The 21,037-nt window shown below is 35.4% G+C and overlaps 2 protein-coding genes across 3 annotated transcripts; both read right to left on the reverse strand.

Annotated features, from left to right (window-relative positions):
• Positions 1-2,332: 2,332 nt before the first annotated feature.
• On the reverse strand, positions 2,333-11,467 carry LOC109095602 (ubiquitin-conjugating enzyme E2 variant 2-like). Its single transcript, XM_042714657.1, has 4 exons — positions 11,369-11,467; positions 9,148-9,296; positions 6,829-6,954; positions 2,333-4,117 (listed from the first exon to the last, which is right to left on the reverse strand). Exons 1-4 carry the CDS (start codon positions 11,385-11,387, stop codon positions 3,971-3,973), a joined length of 441 nt encoding a protein of 146 aa, XP_042570591.1. The 5' UTR covers positions 11,388-11,467; the 3' UTR covers positions 2,333-3,970.
• Positions 11,468-11,964: 497 nt separating this feature from the next.
• On the reverse strand, positions 11,965-20,833 carry LOC109095032 (DNA replication licensing factor mcm4-A). 2 transcript variants are annotated; one of them, XM_042714655.1, is made up of 17 exons: positions 20,696-20,833; positions 19,786-19,843; positions 19,529-19,663; positions 19,268-19,431; positions 18,263-18,364; positions 18,055-18,150; positions 17,855-17,950; positions 17,206-17,344; positions 16,906-17,126; positions 16,636-16,756; positions 15,576-15,835; positions 15,130-15,495; positions 14,918-15,045; positions 13,681-13,888; positions 13,377-13,605; positions 12,278-12,411; positions 11,965-12,167 (listed from the first exon to the last, which is right to left on the reverse strand). In XM_042714655.1, exons 2-17 carry the CDS (start codon positions 19,829-19,831, stop codon positions 12,075-12,077), a joined length of 2,538 nt encoding a protein of 845 aa, XP_042570589.1. In that variant the 5' UTR covers positions 19,832-19,843; positions 20,696-20,833; the 3' UTR covers positions 11,965-12,074. The 2 variants fall into 2 exon arrangements, with proteins under 2 accessions (XP_042570589.1, XP_042570590.1); XM_042714656.1 differs by having other exon boundaries at positions 19,786-19,873; positions 20,696-20,752.
• Between the last annotated feature and the right edge of the window lie 204 nt (positions 20,834-21,037).

The following is a 21,037-nucleotide window of genomic DNA, read 5'->3' on the forward strand; positions in this document are numbered from 1 at the left end:
TTCATTAGACATTCCTCATCAACCACAGTGGCACACAGCACAAAATAAGATATTATGAAGAATGTTGGGAACCAAACAGTTGACGGTAGCCATTGACTTCCATAGTATTTTTTTCCATTCTGTGGAAGTCAATGGCTACCGTCAACTGTTTGGTTCCCAGCATCTTCACAAAGTATTCTTTTGTGCTCAACAGAAGAAAGAAACTAATACAGGTTTGGAACTACTTGAGGGAGAGTAAAAGATGAAAGAATTTCCGGTCATTTTAACCTGGAGAGGATTTACTTTTTCTCGAAAATGCTAGTTAATGTTGTCGCATTAGACTAAAACCACTTATGCAGCTCCCCCCCCCCACCCAAAAAAAAAAAAAAAATATATATATTTTTTGAATTATTATTATTTTTTTTTTTTACTTATTTGGGTTTTTCCCCACCTTGTAACAATTGTGTATTATTACCAAATATTGGAATCAGTCTTTTTATCAACTTGTTTTTGTTCAATTTGCACAGGTTTTGTATTGCTTTTTGGGACTGAATGATCAAAGAGCTGATTGATCTGAGCTTATCTCAGTTTTTAAGTGAACATTGCCAAAATTATCCATAAATGTTTTTGTTTTTTTTCCAATATAGCAAACATATTAAAGCAAGTGACTTGGGTTCAAAATCTGCAGAAGCTTTTCTCAGAATTTCCCCTTTTGCGACTTGTCTCAAGGTCATCTTTAGTGATTGTATTCTAGACAGCCAGAAAGTGTCTAAATTCATTAAATGTATTCATTTTGAACAGTTGAACTTCAGTTTAATAACTTCTTTTCATTAAGTGTTTTCATTCAGTGACATTCAGGCATTTTTACTGTGGTTCAAGTGTCCAAATACTTTATGGCTGTGTGTTCTCAGCCTTGTGATTTTAGTTAAGAGAAAAAAATACAACCTATGATGTGGCTGAGCTTCTCAACACAAGAATTTATGTGTATTTCAGACGTCTTAGGTTTTACAATTTTCCAGCTAAATCTGTAGAAAAGAGCATCTTGACTCTAACAAGACCCCTTAGTGGAAACAAAATCAATGTTTAATGGACAGGGAATATAAAATGGATGAGACACAATGTTTCCACTGACAGAAAGGTCTCTTCTGTCATGTCCAATGATGGACCAAGGCCTAAAACCACAAGGACGAGACAGCAGGACTTACGTAATGTGACGCATTTCCTAATTAAACATTGAGGAATATTCAACAAGAAAAATAAGAAGGAATTTAAGACTTGAATTTATCCATAATGATTAGATCATAAAAAGTGTCTCTGTGCACTTTGATCACAAAAACACCAGAAAAGTGCATTAAAGGGTTAGTTCACCAAAAAAAAAGAAAAAGAAAATTCTGTCCTCATTCACTCGCCCTCATGTCATTCAAACCCATACGACTTTATAGACTCTTCAAAACACAAGTTATGATATTTTTAATGAAACCTGAGAGCTTTCAGTCCCTCCAATTAAAATCCAAAACTTAACGCTTTAGCATTCCTGTAATGTGCCTAAAACACCTAAAAAGGCAAATCCAAAGTAAATTGCATGCTATTCTTGAACCATTTGGAGTATGTGCATGGTTTTTGGTCTATTTCCAAAGGTGACACTCTGAGGTCTGTTCCTAAACAGAACTTTGTAATAGAACTTTGAACACACTGAAAAAGGAAAAACAACAACAAAACATTACATTATAGCGGTACCGTGGAACATTAACAGGTTGAAAGATACATAAAAGTCATAAAGGCATCATCAATCCATTTGAACTGAGCAGTTTATTCAAAGTCTTGTGCAGAGATACAATCACTTTATGTGATGAACAGATTTAATTCAGGCTTTTTAATTTAGGGTTAACCAAAGTCTTAATGGTTTGGAATGACATAAAGGTGAGTAAATGAGTAAACATTTATTTTTGGGTTAACTAATCCCTTCAAGAAAGAGAAAGGGTTAATGATGTTGACTTAAAATAATATTTTCATTACAGCTAGTCAATTGCCCACAAATAGGTCGCAAATGCAGATGTACATTTAACAAGACAAAAAAAAAAAAGATATATGCAAATACCAATAACTTGTCATTGGTGTGTTACTCTCAAAGATACACTGGTGTAATTTATCTAATATTCAATTATATCAATATTATGAACATTAGTACCTTAAAAGTACATACTAGTAGGGGTAGATAAGGTATAAAGCAACACTTCTGAGGGCATTGCCCAAATGACAAGCTAACGAGGTGTAGATGACAATTTATTTTTAAATATTAATGCCATAAATACTACAAGCAACCCTGCAAAAAATAACCAGAGTAAGAACCGAGTGTGTTCCACAATGTTTGTTTTATTATTCTGAACATAGTCCCGGTGTCACAAATTCAACTTAACTTGATAATATGTCTTTAAAATAAACAGGGAGGAGAAAAAAAAATTGTCTCTTAGGTGCATTACAGGGTGATTCATCTGTGGCTCTGAAAACGTCGAGACCGTAAGAAAACTGCCACTACATATATTAATTTGCACAGTAACTGCCTATTAGTTTTCGCTAATGAAGACTTCAATAAAAAGGTCATAGCTAACCGAAGCATAAATGAAGAACAGCACAACAAACCCCCACCATTCACTGGAATTACAATTTACTTCAATGATTAACTTCGTTAGAGTACCTAAGGATTATAACTGGTTCTAATGCAATAATTTCTGAAGTGCTAGTTGGTGGCGTAATGAAAGCTACATAACAGCATGCTGTCGCAGTTACAGGTGGAGTCATAAAGCACTGTGGTTAAGCAAGGGCAAGTATACAGCAAATCCTTACCATTGACACAAACAGTGATTCCTACTAAAAAACAACCTACCTCAAACTCTCTTTTGAAATTATTTTCACAGTACGTCACCTTGCGAAGTGTGTAAAATCTTCAAACGCATCAGAAAAACTTATGTAATGAGCGACTTAAATGTTATGGATCACAACAACACACACTTATGTTGAGTTACATTGCAGTGACATGAGATCAATGTGAGCGTTTACTGGTAGGACTGATGTATAAAATGAATCTTATCACTGTAAAAATAAGGCTGTGTCATTCAAATGATGGAAAACCGCAAACTGGACACTCTCCGAATCCCGTCCCTGAATGGCAAGGGTTTGCGGTTTTTTATTCGTACAGTAACATCTCAGCGTATTTCTGCGGCGTGTGATGGACTCGTATACAAACAGAGTCTGACAGCAGGTTGGAGAGTATTATTTTAATGCACCGGACAGATCCTTGTGCACGGTTTGATTTCAGAACAGAACAGAGCATACGTTTACAACGTGCTGAAAAACACTGCGATTGTGTCAAATACAGACATTAAAAACTAAAAACGAAACAGAAGAGAAAGTTCAGAACGGCTCCCACGCCTTTTGCGATACTAGCAGACTACAGGCACACTTTTAGGACCCTTAACATTATTGTCAGTGAGGGGTTCAGATAGACACAAAAAAAGTTCACTTAATTTACTCAGCGGGTTTTTACCTTTCTTTTTTCTCTCTCTCTCTCTCTCTCTTTTTTTTAATAAGCATGCCGTTGTATATGCACCCTATTTTTTTTGTTTTGTTTTGGTATCCTGTTACTTTAAAATGAACAGATCTGTATAAACCTCACCTAGCATGCCTTCTTTCTGCATCTGTGCTGACTCGATTCAGTTCATCATCATAAAGCCTGTGGTCGATGTAAATGTTACTGGAAGAGAAGAGGTTTGTGCACTCGTAACTTTAAAACAGAATTGAACATGGTGCCACACAATATAGGCGTTTTGCTTTGTTTCTCAAGCTAAACTATTAGAAATGTCCAATCGTGCTCCCGCAGAGGAGACTGTTTGAGTGTGGAGTGAGCAATATTTGTTTTGTTTTTTCTTTTTCTGATGATTTACAAGACATTTCTAAGAGGTTTAAGACAGAGGGTCATAACAATCATTTACAATTAATTGCTGTATGTCTGTCCTTCCGGTGGTTGAGGAAGCTTCATATTCTCTTTGGACATCATAAGACGCCTTAGCTCTTGAAGAACGACTTTAATGCTATATGAGTTTTGCCATTTTGCTAGAATTGGTATGCTACGTGCATCCACCTGAAACAAAAGAAGAGACAAAAAGAAAGAGAGGGGACATGTTGAAATGAGTAACATGATTTAAGGGTTACTCCACCTCAAAATAAAAATTTTGTCATTAATCACTTACCCCTGTGTCTTTCCAAACCCGTAAAAGCTTTGTTTGTCTTCGGAACACAATTTAAGATGTTTTGGATGAAAACCGGGAGGCTTGTGACTGTTTTATAGACTGCCAAGTAAAATACACTGTCAAGGTCCAGAAAAGTATGAAAAGCATCGTCAGAATAGTCCATCTGCTATTAGTGATTCAACTGTAACGTTATAAAGCGACGACAATACTTTTTTGGTATGCAAATAAAACAAAAATAGCGACTTTATTCAACAATGTGTCTCCTCTGTGTCTCTCCAAATCAGCGTAGTGCCATTTTGCAGAATCTGAGTAGTACGGAGACAGCGTACGCTCTTCTGTGTCAGCCATGCCACAAGGATACGGTTTCTATGTGTATGTATGCTATGATTTGAAAGAAAACAGTGCGTCCTGTGTCGCGGCTGACTCAGAAGAGCGTAGGCTGCCTGCATATGGCTCAGATTCGCCAAAATGGCGTTACGCTGATTTGGAGAGACACAGAGGAGACACATTGTTGAATAAAGTCGCTATTTTTGTTTTATTTGCATACAAAAAATATTGTCATCGCTTCATAACGTTACGGTTGAACCTCTGATGGCAGATGGACTATTCTGACGATGCTTTTCATACTTTCCTGGACCTTGACACTGTTATTTATTTAGCAGTCTATGGGACAGTCACAAGCCTCCCGGTTTTCATGCAAAACATCTTAAATTGTGTTCTGAAGACAAACAAAGCTTTTACGGGTTTGGAACGGCATGGGGGTAAGTGATTATTGACAAAATTTTCATTTGGGGCTGGAGTATCCCTTTAAGTTACAGCCGCACAAGTCATTAAACACTGGAAGAATCCATTTGCATTGCACTGATGTCACAAAACTAATTAAAGAATATACAGGATTTAATAAAGAAATGTTTTGGGTTTTATACAAGCTAAACTCTGTCAACAGCATTTGTGGAATAATTTCAATTCATTCCTCAGTTATTAAAACGAAAGAGGAAAAAATAAAAATACAGTAGACATTAAAATACATAGTTTTAACCCTTGTGCTGTTTTGAATTTTTTTTCACAAATATAAATTGGTGTTCCCCCGGTGGAAAATGACACAGCCTTTAAAAAACTAATAGTATAGCTCTCATTATGCTATATTATCATCAAATATTGGATTCAGTCTTTTTAAGCAACACAAGTATAACAAAAGCGAGAGTGGGCAGGGGTCACAAAACAGCGCAAACATTATAAAAAAATTTGAGGGAAGTTGTTATTCCCTGTGTGAGCAAAGTCAGTACATTTTAGTCCAATGCAATAACATTAGCATTTTCTGGAGCGAAAAAATCAATCACAACATGAGGGTTAAAAGTATAGCCACAAGACTTAAACATTATACTTGTTGGCAGAAACTCTTTATTATATTGGTAACACATTATCAAAAGCTCATCTGGCTAGAAAACCACTCCCACTTTAAATAAATAAATAAAAAATACCAGTTTCACATTCTGTTTTTTTTTTTTTAGACTAGCCTGGTTAACTTACAAAGGAAGTGTGTTACTGCAATGATGATTTTTGCATAAAAACTGAGGGATGAGTCAAAACTACTTTCTGTGCTAATCAAATTATGCCACAAATGCCGTCGACACAGCTAAACTTGAAGCTGGTACACGTCAATGAGATCTTCTTGTTAACGAAACATGCCAACTAGCTAAAAAGCACAATAACAGTAAAAGCTTAAACTAGAAAAGTCAATTAAAGTGGGTGCACATAATAATAGCAGCAAAAACATGTCACAAAGGGGTGCTGTGGTATCAGTATGACTGCTATATAAAAATGTACCAAATAGACCTCAGTTTCCAGATGTGGCAGATACTTGTGCTTTATAATCATCACTGTAGTTTAAGGTAAGATGTGTCATTTAATCTAGAGACCGAAAACAAGAAACTGAATCTTTATTGTGCACAGATCTTCAGTCTGACCATGGGGTAAGATCAGTGTCACTGCAGCACATTTTTGAGAAGTCCTATTACAAAAGCTTCCTTCTCATTTTAGTTGAAAGCAGACATTGTTATCTATAATCAGCTGTATGCTTTACCTTTACTTGTCTACAGCTCAATTTAATATTGAATTTAAAGCACAGCTTATCATATTTCCTTCTACTTGTTTCAACAAACTAGCTTGTAAAATGTCTAGGATTAGTTATTTTTAAAGCTTTATATTTCTACCAGGCCAACAGCACATAGATTTTGATTCTATATCCAACAGACTATTTCGACCAACCATTAAGAAAAACGGACAGAAATGAGAATTCAATACAACAACCCTCTGTGGTGTAATAAAGCGATTCATTTACTATGGCTCCTTTTCTATTCTGTATCCAGCTGAATCTCAATAGATGTGTTTGAGGTTCATTATTGGTTCTGCTTAGGCACACTGAAAAACGTCCCTCCTCTGCAGTACTGATGTGACTTGAGGGCCTCTGTTCTGCATCGCTATGAAAAACTGCAATGTCACACATTTCTAACAGTTTGCAGCTAAATTATCTCGAACACAACAGACAATCCTTTCTTAAAATAACAATCAAAATAGTCATTTATAAAATGATTCAACTTACCATCCCATTGGAATTATTTATTCCATTCATGCTAATTTTCGTTACAAATCTAACAGTCGGTGGTACTTCGGGATATTTAGGTCCGCACTCCACTTTCAGGCTGTATATCCTGTTTTCATAATTAGTCTGAGAAATGAGGAAAAAGTCAAAGGTTAATGCCGAAATGACAAGTGGAACATGAAAGTGAGAGGATAACGAACACATCAATTCATCAAAGAGAACAGACCCACACAACTTGAGAAAAAAAAAAAAAGAAGTCTGCATGCACTTCACAATCTGATTTCATGGTTAGTATTCTATACGATAACATCACACAACGATAGACTACAGACGGAAACACAGCGTCGCACTAAACTCAAGGTTTTATGATGGTACATTTGAGACGATTTAAGAATAAAGAAGATTTACAGAATAAATTGAAGGGGAACACAACAAATCAATATATCATCAAAATGCAAATGTCCAGGGAGCACAAAATGAGAAAGTTTAAAAATACACCTTCCAAGAGATCTCCATTACTTTTTAATTAATTTTACAAACTAATAGCTTAAGGCTTGAATGCTTCTGTTCCCAACCACTACAATATAGAAATAACCATAACTTTAACTGCACTAATACTAGCACTTACCTTTTCTATAAAAAACCTAGCTGTGTGTACTGCGCTAGACTAACTGAGACTTGTCAGGGCACTTGTGTACTGTTGTTGTTCTCTCGTTGATCTGATTGCTTCTATTGTTCTCATTTGTAAGTCGCTTTGGATAAAAGCGTCTGCTAAATGATTAAATGTTAAATGTGCACATGCAAAAATATGATGTTTTTTCTCAGCAGCTCTCAGTATGTGTGTGGTTTTTTTTTGAAGTACAAATATCTAAAGATTCTTAAATCAAAATAAATTTTCTCGGGAAGCAATGACTTAAGATAAGAAGTCTTATTTTCTGAGAAACTGATCAAAATGAAAAACTTAATTTAAAGAGAAAAGTTTTCACGCTCTTTTGATGGATATTTGTTCATGTTTTAAGCATAAACTCAATTTTGTTCAGTTTCTCAGAAAACATTTATTTTGCATCTCAAGTGAACGTATCGTGACTTGTGATATATCGTGAATATCAAGGATATTTAGACATTTCTATTGCAGTGCATGCATATTAAATGCTATAAATTCATGAATTTAAGACTTTTTGCTCCAGTTTAAGACCTTTTTAAGGCCTTAATTTATAGACTTTTTAAGACCCGCAGAAACCCTGTAACATTTATCTTTGCATGATGACATTTAAAACAGAAAGGAATTCACCAATATTATCTGTACACAATTATCTTGCAATTTCAGGCTATCTGAGTATTTTGGATGCAAAAGAAAACCACTTCTGTTTGGCAAACTACCAAGTTAAAAGCTCCCTGTAAAAACATAAACAAACTAAAAGATACAATTATCTTACTTCGCCTGTAGAACAGCACTATTATTATGGAGAATCTCAAAAAAAAAGGTCAGATTTCACCCTGAATTCAAAATAAAAAATTTTATAAATTACATTTTAAAAAATTAAGGAAATTTTAGGACCATTAGCCCCTTCAGACCTGAATAAAAAAAAATAATAATAATAATTTATCCCATTAATATTTGCTCTTGTATAATTGTATTGGTTTAATCAAGAGATCATGTGATGTCGATTTCAATGAACGCAGGGTCTGAAGAGGTTAAGATTATTTGCACATTATTTTCATACCAATTCAGAATATTTCTACACCTAAAACTTACTGCAATTTGAAAAAAAAATAAAAAAAAAATAAATAAAAGAGAACTCATTCTCATCCTGCCTGGACACAGTGAATTTGTTTTATTACAAACAACATCAATTAAATTTATAATGAAAGCGCTTAACTGTCATGACAATTGTGTCATTGCAAACGGTCATAAAAACAGGCTTTATTATCTTTATGCAAAATATAATTTCAATAATTTTCATGGTGAAATATGACCTAAGTTTCATGGTAGGTTTCAGTTCACCCATTAAGCAAATGAAACAAAATCACAATTTATCCTGAAGACCTCTGAGTGGTCCATATTTCCAGACCAATTCAGAATCGGCTGCCAATTGGAACAAATACATAAATAACTGAAGTTTGTTTCTGCTGCAGCACTGCTTTCATAGCATGCATCTTTATCTTTAATCTACACCACCAGCGGTCATGTGTCAATTAGTGTAAATGCAAAAAAAACATCTTGATTTCTAAACACTTCATTTGGAGAATGTAATACTTTCTTCAAATGAGTCATCGGTGTTGTCTGCTACATTAAACATGATTAAACAGCAAACATACTCGTGCAGGTCCGATGATCATGCCTGTCCACCGTGTGAGAGTCATATCCTCGTCATCCTCCAGACCCCAGCTCACCGTCCCATCACCGACACCCTTCTGTCCTTCCTCAAGCTCTTCCAACAAACGAAAATTACGAGGGACTTTAACTCCTGCAAGAATCAATTCATGAACAATTATAAACAGTGTCTCTGTAAACCTTTGTTTGCAGCTTTGTTCGTATTTGACGTTTAAAATAGTTTTAGATTAAGTATGATTTGCCTAACTCGTTTAATTATTATGCATGCTGTTTTTATGAGTTCATATTAATCGAGTGACTTCACAGACACCACAAGACTACGTAAGTGCAAAGCAAAAGGAATAAAAGTTGATTAAAAACAAATGGGAAACCTACAATATACACTTTTCCTTTCCTTATGTATTTATTATTAAATTTATGTTAAAAATCTTCATTCAGGGTTCCCACACCATTTGATCGATGAATTCCCGTCAATAAATATTAAATATTTAAGAGCAGAGCACAGCTAGAAAAATTTATATTCAATATAGAAAGATTTTAGATTTTATTTATTCCCACGACTCTTTCCTGGAAATCTCAATTATTAAAATCTCAATTTTCGTTTACAGTTTTTCCATGCCAGTGTGAACTCTGTTCACTGTACAAGTACAATAATAACACCGCAAATGAACAGAATTAAACTGAAAAGATTCCTAATAATTACGATCACAAAGTTTGTATACGTTCACAAACGTTTCAGAGAGTTGCATATTTAATTTAATATGAAACCAACATGTGTTTCCTTTTTTTTTTTTGTGTGGATGTGCAAAACCTATTATCTGAGGTATATTTTAATGCTTGATTTTAACATTATTTCATATGAAACCAACACAGCTTCTCTTTTTTGTGAACGTGAAAAACCTCTTATTTAATGTGCTATTTAATTTTAGTACTCAACCAAGACAAAAATGCTACTGTAGGCACATTTAAGTGAATGACACCTATGAGATTAAAACACAAAATCTGTGCAGTTTCAAACGAGAAACGTTAGTAATCTGTGCATCTGAGTATCACCTAGCGTTTTCAAAGATACTGCTGAAAAAGTGGAGGGACAAGCTTCGCAAGTTCAGGTGAGGCTCTAAAGGAAAGGCTGATCACTCGTTTGTGAATGATTCAGGAAACGACACCCATGTTGCTCTTTCAGTGTTTCTCACTTCCTCAAAATCTCAAGACGATCGCGAGCCTGAAAAAGTCAATACATTTCTGATGAAAGATCGGCTGATGCATCTGACCTCATGTACACATTCAAGATAATATGTAAACGCGCATATGTAAATGAAACTCAGGGCTGTATCTGATTCTAGATGTGCACGTTTCCAAATTAGCCTGTGCAAATGCAAAGATCTAATCCTATGAGTTTTAACATGTTTAAAAATTCAATGCTTTTCTTTGCATATAAACTCTAAATGTCATTTGATCTGATCTTACACTGCTGTAATATGAAGCTACAGACTACATTAAAAGATTGCAATGAATTTCTCACAATTAAATAAGCCTAACGGGTTTAAAAGTCTCCTTGAGTGTATAATAAACCAACCTCTCATAAACTAAACGTCATGTAACGTTATTCTATTATGAAATGGCTAAAATGAGTGTTGTTATGCACCTATATATCCATTTTACACAATCACAACGCACTTCCCCAAATATTTATTATCTTTAAGAGGTTTAAATGACTCTGTGAGGGAGTAATAACCTGCTCAGGTGCTGTTATGACAGATAAAGAGCAGTTATAGGCCCGTTTGTCATGACACTGGACGGAACCAGCAGCAGCAGCACGCGCGCGTCAGTGCTCCGCCTCGCCTAGCATTTGCACAGATGCACCCGCCCAACTGCAATATTCAGCATTTAATATACACCTTACTACTATATATGAGCTTAATTATACCTGAAGTCTTTCTATAATATTGATTAGCTGATGATAAAAAATAAACACGATGTTATTTTTAAAGTAAACGTCTATGTGAGGGCCGTTAGCTCGATGCTAACCCACACACACACCGTTCAAACTGCACACAGATCTGTTAGGTGATGTAAGTCAAGGCGTCTGATCACGGGAAACCTCTCGGATAATCTATATAGGGTCGTGAGGCACGGGCTGGGCGCTTCTGTTGTTAAAATACGGCCGCAGAGGACCGCGAGGACTGAAGAGATCGTGAGACAAACCTGAGGAGGCCGCCATCATCTCCTGTCCGAATCCAAAAGCGTACGAAAGCGTGACGTCGACGCGTCACGTGACTAATGTCTGTAGAAAGAGCGAGAGGGGGGCGTGGCTCCATCGCAATTTATTAATATATAATTTATTACGCTTGAGCCTAATTTTTTATTTATTTTTATTTTTTTACAATATCACATTTAAGGACACTTGAATTCAGTTTCATTTCACTAGTTCACCTTGAGGGTGTTGTCATGTTTTTAGGTGATGCAGTTAGAAATATAGCTAATTGGTAATTTTATATCTTTGTCCTCTGTTTCACTTTTTTACCCCTTTTTTTAAGTGACAGATTTGATGAGAAAACAGCACAGACATCAGAGCATAAGTAATGCATTTGATTTTGTGCTATTTTTTACTTCATCTGTTTAAATTCCTAAAATTACACAATTATATAATTTCCTCCTATTCTGTTAATTTAGTTTCCATTGTGTAAATACTCCATTGATAAAAACACATCAAGTTCTAGTTGTCATCGTGTTGTTCTTGCACCTTGTATAAGTGATTCTTTTCGAGGTTTTAACCAGCGATAAACCACCAAAGTCTTCTCTTGAACAACAAAACTCATTTATTGCAACCAGAAATTGTCCATACATATGACTATTAACAATAATTGCTGGATAGGATAAAGAGGAAGCAGCAGTCTGACACAGCGATGGTTCACAGAAGCCGAACAGTCTTTCCCGTGACAGTCAGATAATCTTCATCAGCTAGTGCTCTGAGGGCCTCGTCAAACATGTCCTTTGTGATGGCCTGAGATGAGAGGAAAAGAGCAGTTTACGTCATTTCTTACCAATATATAGCTGGAGTATCTGCATTATTAGTTCTATTAAAATTATAATAATACTAAAAAGAAAGCATACCGCTTCAGACTGGCCACGAAGATCATCAAACAGCTGCTGGTACTTCATAGCTGGTGTTTTGCCCTTTGATTGGATGAGTTTTTTCAGAGCCTGAGCCACTTCCTCCTTACGCTTCCTTGCTGTAGCACTCATCCCTGTCCAGACACAACCAATACATTTGAATACAACATCCACAGGTACTAGTTAAGATATAATAAAAGGATAAGCTGAGGAAGAGCACTGAAAAACTGAAGTGTAACTAATAATACAAATAAATATTTTATACACTTTAATTACATTGATTTATTACCATTTTATTAATTTAAAATATTTATTAATTGTTCTCTTATAAAAGTGGTCTCCATAAGCATTCATATCTGTACAGAATAAACCAACCTATTAAAACCACTATAATCTGCATTCGGCATTAACACGCATTAGTTAAGGATAACTGGTGAAAATAAATTGAGGAAGAGCACCGATTATGAACATTTAAAAAAAAAAAAAGTATAACAAATAATAAATAATAGTACTTTATATAATTACGTTACCGATGTATTATTACTATTTTATCCATTTAAAATATTTTAATAATTTTAAAAGTAATATTTGATTACGGAAAACTAGCCAATAATAAATAAATCTACATAATAATGATAATAATAATAATAATTATTATTATTATTATATTGCATAATTTAATAATGTATATTGTTTAATAATTATGTAATTAAATTATCCATTTATTTTATCTAAAAAAGATTTTGTTAGTATAAAATAATTATTATATTTTTTGAGCATAAAATATATATATATATATATATATATATATATATATATATATATATATATATATATAAATAAATAAAATTTATATTAATATTTTGAGGAACAGCCCTCAGTTACTAATAAATCATTTGATTATGAAGTAATTTTCTAAATGACAAACGTAACAAATAACATTTTACATCATTAGACTATTATTCATTATTATGAATAATAATTTATTATTACTCTCAATAACTTAACATTTTAATTCTTTTCTTTTGAGTTATAAATAAGCCCGTGTGGCTTGACCTGACCAGTACTAACAGAGTACTACTTTCTCTCTAAACCCTACCTGTGGTGAGGATGGAGATGTCCACGAATCCTGTCCTGGGATCAGTTGCGGACTGTTTCAGGGCCTCTCTGTGCAGTCTCTTGGCTTCCTCCACGTCGATGGACTCGACTTTGCTTGAGAAGCGTACTTTAGCGTGAGCTTCAGCCAGTCTGATGAGGGACTCCAGCTGACGGGGGTACGCAGACACCATCCCTCTGCCGCTGCCGATCTTACGCATGTCTACATAAGCCTGCAAGGGTCAAAATTAATGTAAACATGCCATACTACACTACTACAGATGCACTGATCTATATCGTTTACTTGCCTCTATAAGAGCCTGACTAGCTTCCTCACTGAGTCTGGGATGAACAGATGTGCGAGCGAAAGCGATGTAGTCTTTCAGCACGGCCATGTCCAGATGCTCCTCTTCGATCTGCTCTTCACTCTGATAATACAGAGACACGAGGTGATGCGCCAGACGCCTGTCATACGCCTCATCCTGAGGGTCCAGCATCAGGAAGATCAAATCAAACCTAAGAACCAGAGACGTTTGAGTTTAGTGTTTGATAGAAGAAAACAGGAATGCTCAGGTGAGGTTAAAAAAAAAAAAAAAAAAAAAAAAAAAAACCTAAAAAACAGCATTTGAAAAAAAGTATTTTAGTATTTGGATTTTAAGCTTTAAAACAGTTTGAGATCATTAAAGACAAAATTGACCCCATTTACTATCTATAATAAATGTCTCTAGTGTTACTGTGTACAATTCATCAGTTTAACAGTTTATATAGTGCATTTTCTCCACTTCTGAGAGGACTTTATTGCACACACACACACACACACAAAAACATGTTCATAAATTCAGTACCATTCAAAATTCTGGGGTCAATTAAGTTTGTGGTCGGTAACTTTTAAAGAAATTAATACTTTTATTTAGCAATGATGGATTTAATAGATCAAAAGTCACAGTAAAGACATTTATAAATCTCTTACAAAAATTTTAAATAAATGCTGGTCTTTTGAACTTTTATTAAAGAATCTTTTAAAAAAAAAAATTTTTAATATATTAAGCAGCACATCTGCTTTCAACCACTTACTTTGGTATCGGTGAGGTAGTGTTTTTTTTTTAATTAATTTTAATTTTAAAAAAATGTAAAATTTTGAATGTTTAAATTACTTTCATTTAATTTTAAGGTTTTAGTAATTTTGTGGCATGTTTGTAATTTTTACTCTTTTTTTTTTTTTGTTTTGTTTTTTTAAAGACGACTATGGTTGTTGTTTTTTAAGTTTCTGTTATTTTATTACGTCCAGTTGAACTAAATGAAAATGATAAATGTTGCAACTAGCTTGTTAAGCTAGTTAACATTTATTTCAGTTAACGTTTAAGAAACAAAAGTGTTTATTTACAGTTTAGACTAACTATTAAAACCAAACTTTTGCAGTGTAGCTCACTCTCTTCACAATCAACTGTGATCCTGATGGATAAAGCATTCTTGCTTTCTCTCAGAAATGCATCACATTATGGATGTTAAGTATGTTGTATATACTGTGTCATGTTGTGTTCTTACCTGGACAGAAGTGTGTGAGGCAGCTGGATGTTCTCTATAGTCGTCTTCTTGGGATTCCACTGAGACTCCACCGGATTGGCTGCGGCGAGAACGGAGGTCCGAGCATTAAGCTGGCAAATGATCCCAGCCTGGGACACACAAAGACTGCATTAATTACCTGTCCTGACAAAATCATTCACTCATGAAAATGATCGTTCACGCATCGCCCTCACCTTAGCAATAGAGAGCGTTTGCTGCTCCATGACCTCATGCAGCACAGACCGCGTGCTGTCGCTCATCTTATCGAACTCGTCGATGCAGCAGATGCCGTTGTCGCTGAGCACGAGTGCTCCTGTCTGCAGAACCAGCTGTCGGGTTTCCGGGTCCTTCATCACGTACGCTGTGAGACCCACAGCGCTGGATCCTTTCCCAGACGTGTACTGACCACGAGGAACCAGGTTATACACGTACTGCAGCAGCTGGGATTTACTGGTGCCCGGATCGCCACAAAGCAGGATGTTGACCTCTGCGCGGAAGTTTCCGCGGCCCGTCTGAGTGAAGTCCTTACGGGTCCCGCCAAACAACTGCAACAGGATGCCCTGGAAAAAATGCCTACAATCAACTCACATCCTGAGAAACATTTGAATAAAGTGAGGTAGCTGCACCAGCTGAAACTCACCTTCTTGATGTCCTCGTGTTCATAGATGCTGGGCGCCAGGGCAGACGACAGGCGTTCGTAGACGTCCGGTTTGGCCGCTAGCTCTTTGAGCACTGCGACCCGTTCTTTGGTGAAGAGTTTCTGCTCGCCGTCCTCGTCCAGTCCATGAAGACGCTTCTCATCCGTCTTCCTGAAGTGAATGGCATCGATGTGGGTCTTGTACACAGACTTCACCTGGCTCTGTCGTGGGTTCAGACGCATGGGGGCGGCTCTGTAAATGCCTGATGAGAATAACAGACACGCTGCTTAGTTTTTTCACAATACCACTTATCTTAAAACACAAGACAGTGTTAAACTTCAACTAACATCAAACCTTTTAAAAAGTTGGATCAAATTCTATTTTCAAATCCAAGCACTTGTGCTAAAACATTTAGATTTGAACAAGTTAAATAAATTATTAAATAAAGAATCATAACACAAACAACTACTAACATTATTAATATTAATAAATGATAAAATACTATGCAACACAATATACTTAACATTTTTACACTAACATTTATTAATATATTTTACACTATTCTATGAACAATCAATATAAATGATAAAATATTATACATTATATATTATTAAAAATAACTTATAGTATTATGTATGCATATAACAGTATACACAATATAAGTTAACATTATATAATATCATCATACAATATAAAATTCTATTATAATAACTATTCATGACAATTAATCAAAAAATAAAAGAACTTCATATATATTTTATTATTATTTTTAATAAGTTAAAATATTGTATTATTTATTATTACAAAAAACACAAATGTTAGGAAATCTGAACTTTCATTTTTTAAATTTCTTGACTATGTAATAAACTGTTCTTATCAGTTTTTCTACAGAAAAGTATCCTAATGTAATGGGTCTGAAAGTTTAGCTGTTAAACTATGTCTGCTCCATAACTTTGAGGAAGCTACAATACAGTCACTGTTCAGATTAAAGAAAGAGGAGAGTTCAAATAGGATCAGGTACTCTATAGAACCGCATAAAGCTTCAGTGACAGCAGGTCGTACCAGTGATGTTTATTCTGTCTCCAGGTTGCACTTTGTCAACTAGGTCATTGTGTGCATAGACGACTGTGGTGTGTGGCGTCTGACCCGCAGGCATGTCCTCCGGAGATTCCTGCAGTTTTATCTGTCAGGACAAAAGATATTGAAATAATAATAATAATAATAATACGCCTCGATTTTTGTTAGGGTCGAAAGGACTAGTAAACAAATGCAACCAAGAATAAAAACCTTTCTTAACCAAGTTAAATAAATAAAGATTATAAATGAACTCACCATTTGTTTGTCAGAGAAGGCGGAGCGGTTATGCATCAGCGCCATGCTGTGGGTGGTGTTGCAGTTGCGGCAGACGGCAGGTTCGGCGATGCGGCCGCGGTCCACCTCCACACGCGTGTTAAACGCACACACCTGACAGCGGAAGAACGCCTCCTGCATCTCAGGGATCAGCTGAGAGGTGCGGATCACCATCCCACTGATAGTGATGAGCTGGTCGATATCTGAAAGGAGATGAGAGACCATCACGTGACGGCTGCAGACATGTGTCAATAAACAGCGTGCCATCACTGCTTCTCTTACCTTCAGGGTTGAGCGCACGCATGTTTCTAGTTTTCAGGGCACTGTAGGGACGCACTTGAATCTGATGCTCCAACACAGAGTCTGGGAAACGGTCGAAGAAGAGCTCATTGACGGCCATATCAAAAGTGGGGATGACTTCCTGTGAGGATAAGAGTCAAAGAGTTCAGTAACAGGTCAAAGTGACAATACAAGAGTTTTTTTTCACGTTGTTGAAAGAAAAAGTTCACCAAGGCTGCATTTATTTGATTAAAAAAGTCAAACTGTGAAATATTATTCCAATTTAAAAGATCTGTTTTCTATGTGAATATATTTTTTGAAATCAAATTTATTCCTGTGAAGCAAAGCTGAATTTTCAGCATCATTACTCAGTCTTCCGTGTCACATGATCCTTCAGAAAACATTCTAATATGCTGATTTGCTGCTCAATGTTGAAAACTCTTTTTTAGAATTCTTTGATGAATAGAAAATTCAAAACAACATTGCAACATTATACATCTTTACTTTATTATACATTTAATGTGTTCTTGCTGAATAAAAGTATTAATTCCTGTCCAAAAATAAATAATTAAAAAATCATACTGATCCCAAACCTTTATGGGTAGGAACTTTTGATGTTTATTTTTTATTACTAATCTCATTACTCTCTCACCTGTGGATAACAGATCAGCTGACGGTAGAGATCGGCATCAAACGTCTGAATATGACTGCAGTTCACATTCAATACCGGCTCTCCAACAACGCTGATCTGAAACACATATTATAACACAAGATCTGGATATTAAGGATTCTGCATCACTAAACATGAGCAATCATTGTTTATGCCTTCCTAATCAGTACTGCACTCCTCACCTCATCCAGTTTCTGCATATAAAGAGGTTCATTCAGATCCAGCCCAGCGTTCTCCTCCTCTCTGGAGCTGGGGTCTGTGAATTGCTGAAGGAAACGCTGCAGAAAAAAAAAAAACACAGATTCTCAACCAAAGATCATTTTGGCATGGACGAATAGCTTTATGTCAGTCAGCTGTGGATGGCTGTAGTGACACAGACTGCAACCACACCTGAAACTTCTCCTTGCAGGTTCCCACGTTGACATCAGTCCCCCAGATCACCAGCCTCTGTCCTGCACCCTGCTCACTGCCGGCCACGGCATCTCCAGACGGCTGAGAATGACGAGAGATGCACAGATCCAAATAAATAAATGCATGCATTGATCAGGGATGCCATTTTTCTATTTATATGGATAAGTGATACTTTAAAATTATTTATATACTATTATATTTTATAACATTATGAATGAACTTTTATTTTTATAGTTTCAGTAATCATTTTAATGTTGCATTAAGGGATTTTGTTGCGTGTCATTTTTCATTTCTAAATATTACTAATTCTGTTTTTTTTTTTTTTCCCAGTGTGTTTGCTTATACTTTATATTTTGAAATGCTTTTATTTCATATTTTCAGATTTAATTTTAATTTGTAGTCAATTTGTTCTGCGTTTTGTCTTTTTCTTTTTTCAAAATATTACGATTTATTTTTTTATGTAGTTAGTTATTTTAGTTTCAAGAAACTTATTTCAGTTAGTTTTTAATGCAACATTTCTAATATATTTTATTTAGATTTATTTCACTTTAAGTTGTCAAGCAGATTTTAGCTAAAATAGTATAGACTTAAGATGGATAATGTGGATTTCTGTATTTTGTGACCTTAAGTATTATCCAGCACAATAGTATTGCAATAATCATATATTGCTTTATAGTCGTTCTAAAAATTTAAATAAGATAAAAATAATTTAATTCATATTTACATATAATTATTATTATTACATTATACTGTAATACTAAGAAAAAGGTTTTCCCTCTTTTTTGTCCTTAGCTGATCACATGCCTGATGCACATGAACAAACCCCAAAAACAGTCCATACTTACAACAGAGTAAAATATTAACAATTATAAGTAACCATAAATATAAAAAACACAACCAGCAACTCAAAAATCAAAAGATTAACCTCAAACTATTTACTTTTTTTTTTTTATGAAATGACTAATAACAACAACTTTCACTCACTGGCTCCGAATGCATGTCGACCTGTGGAGCTTTCCGGACAGATCCCAGGTCGGCCCGCTGACGTGCTGGGGTCCCGCGTATGCCGCTGCGGGGCGTTCCTTCCACCCTGGAACTGGGAGTGCCGTACATCAGCGGAGAACTCGCATCGACCTCACTCTGCACGACTGGATAAAACAAATCTTGATGAATCCTCAAATCAAACGACCTCTAAAAATCTGCTTAACAATTCAATGCAAGTAAAATGTGGAATACGAGCTGTACCAGAGCGTGGGGCCATAGGGCTGGAGAACAGCGACACGTCCATGGCTGGAGACGTGGGCATGGGCTGAAGCTCTGTGGATGTGTCATGAGCTCTCGACCGCTGTGACGGAGGAGAGAGAGGGTCCTCACTCGCAGCTGCAAACACACACAAACCATTCACATGCAGTTTCAGTCAAAGACAAAACTAACTGTGGATCTTCGAGAAAACACTACACGCATGCCAGTATATGTGTGCATTCAAAGTCAATGTAACTCACGGGTCGGAGGGTCTCTCTTACGGCTCTGGGATGCTGGTGAAGACATCTCGACTCAAAACTAAAAGGTCAAGGTCTCAAAATTAGTAAGCTGGAAAAAAAATTCATTAAAATGAGTAATGTTCACTACATTTTAACATTATTATATTTTAACATTATAAATTAAATTACTTAGTTTTTAAGTTGTACTAACATTAAATTCAGTTCATGTAAATAGTTGCATGTTTATGTTTCATACACAGACTACTTCTGTATATATGAAACCGAATATCATTTAACGTATGATAATGACTTATGACATACAATAACTGATGATTTAAGGTTATTATAACCGGTTATAATTATAAAACATTATGCAAATATCATAACTGTTATATAATAAAAGTTATTTTTATACTATGACAGAAGACGGTAAAACTTTTAATAAAAATGGCAATGCATCACAAAACATTTACCCAAATTAGTACCCAAATGCCTAGCTAAATACGTCATGGATAAACAAATTAATAATCAACAACAGACTCTGAAACAAGTTTAATGCTTGCATGAGATTTCAATAAATTAAAAACTGTCCACATATAAAAACTTATTAATATTTAATCTACGCGTAAATCTACGTAGCACACTTATTTTGTAAGCACTGATTGAGAAAGGAATTATAAGTTTTATTACGAAAGCATGAAGGATGTATAGGAACTTTTTGAGATGCTACATTTATACTCGAACAGGCAACTAGCAGCACGCTGCATCACCCACAACAACGACATCAATGAGTATTTTAACCAGAACTATTATTTTTAAAAAATAAGCTCACTATGTCAACATCCAGTTGACCGATACCTTTCTTTTTAAGATTATCGTGATTACGTTCACTTTCAAACACGGTGTTTTTATACAGAAATACAACACTTACCGTGCGCACTGTCTCCCTTCCAATGTGAACGGTGGCGCGAAACTGTCTGTGACGTAAATTTCGCGGGGAAATTTTGACCAACCAACAATACGCTCCTCACTATCAGCCGAGAGGGGGGAGAAATGAGCCACGTGTGTGCTTAAATCATGTAAAACTCTTTATTTTTTAGATTACGCAATACAGTTGCGATTACTTATGTGTAAAATTACAATAAACTATTTTTCAAACGGTCTTAACAGCAGGCTGACAATTACAGGACGGGTGACATAAACGAATCGCGTCAACTGTTTGGTATCGTCCGAAGTTTTCGCGGGAAAGAACATCAACACAGAATAAATAGAG

Source organism: Cyprinus carpio, chromosome A24, assembly GCF_018340385.1.
Source record: "Cyprinus carpio isolate SPL01 chromosome A24, ASM1834038v1, whole genome shotgun sequence".
Taxonomy (NCBI): domain Eukaryota; kingdom Metazoa; phylum Chordata; class Actinopteri; order Cypriniformes; family Cyprinidae; genus Cyprinus; species Cyprinus carpio.

What these genes read in the sequence shown, in the direction of transcription:
- LOC109095032 (XM_042714655.1), bottom strand. Translation starts at nt 19,831, where the DNA reads ATGTCTTCACCAGCATCCCAGAGCCGTAAGAGAGACCCTCCGACCC. An exon ending in TCGACATGCATTCGGAGCCA is followed by an intron (nt 18,365 to 19,267) that starts GTGAGTGAAAGT and finishes CGTCATTCTCAG; the next exon opens with CCGTCTGGAGATGCCGTGGC. An exon ending in CATCTCCATCCTCACCACAG is followed by an intron (nt 12,412 to 13,376) that starts GTAGGGTTTAGA and finishes GTGTCTGGACAG; the next exon opens with GGATGAGTGCTACAGCAAGG.
- LOC109095602 (XM_042714657.1), bottom strand. An exon ending in TGATCATCGGACCTGCACGA is followed by an intron (nt 6,955 to 9,147) that starts GTATGTTTGCTG and finishes CTCATTTCTCAG; the next exon opens with ACTAATTATGAAAACAGGAT. An exon ending in TAAATAATTCCAATGGGATG is followed by an intron (nt 4,118 to 6,828) that starts GTAAGTTGAATC and finishes CTTTTGTTTCAG; the next exon opens with GTGGATGCACGTAGCATACC.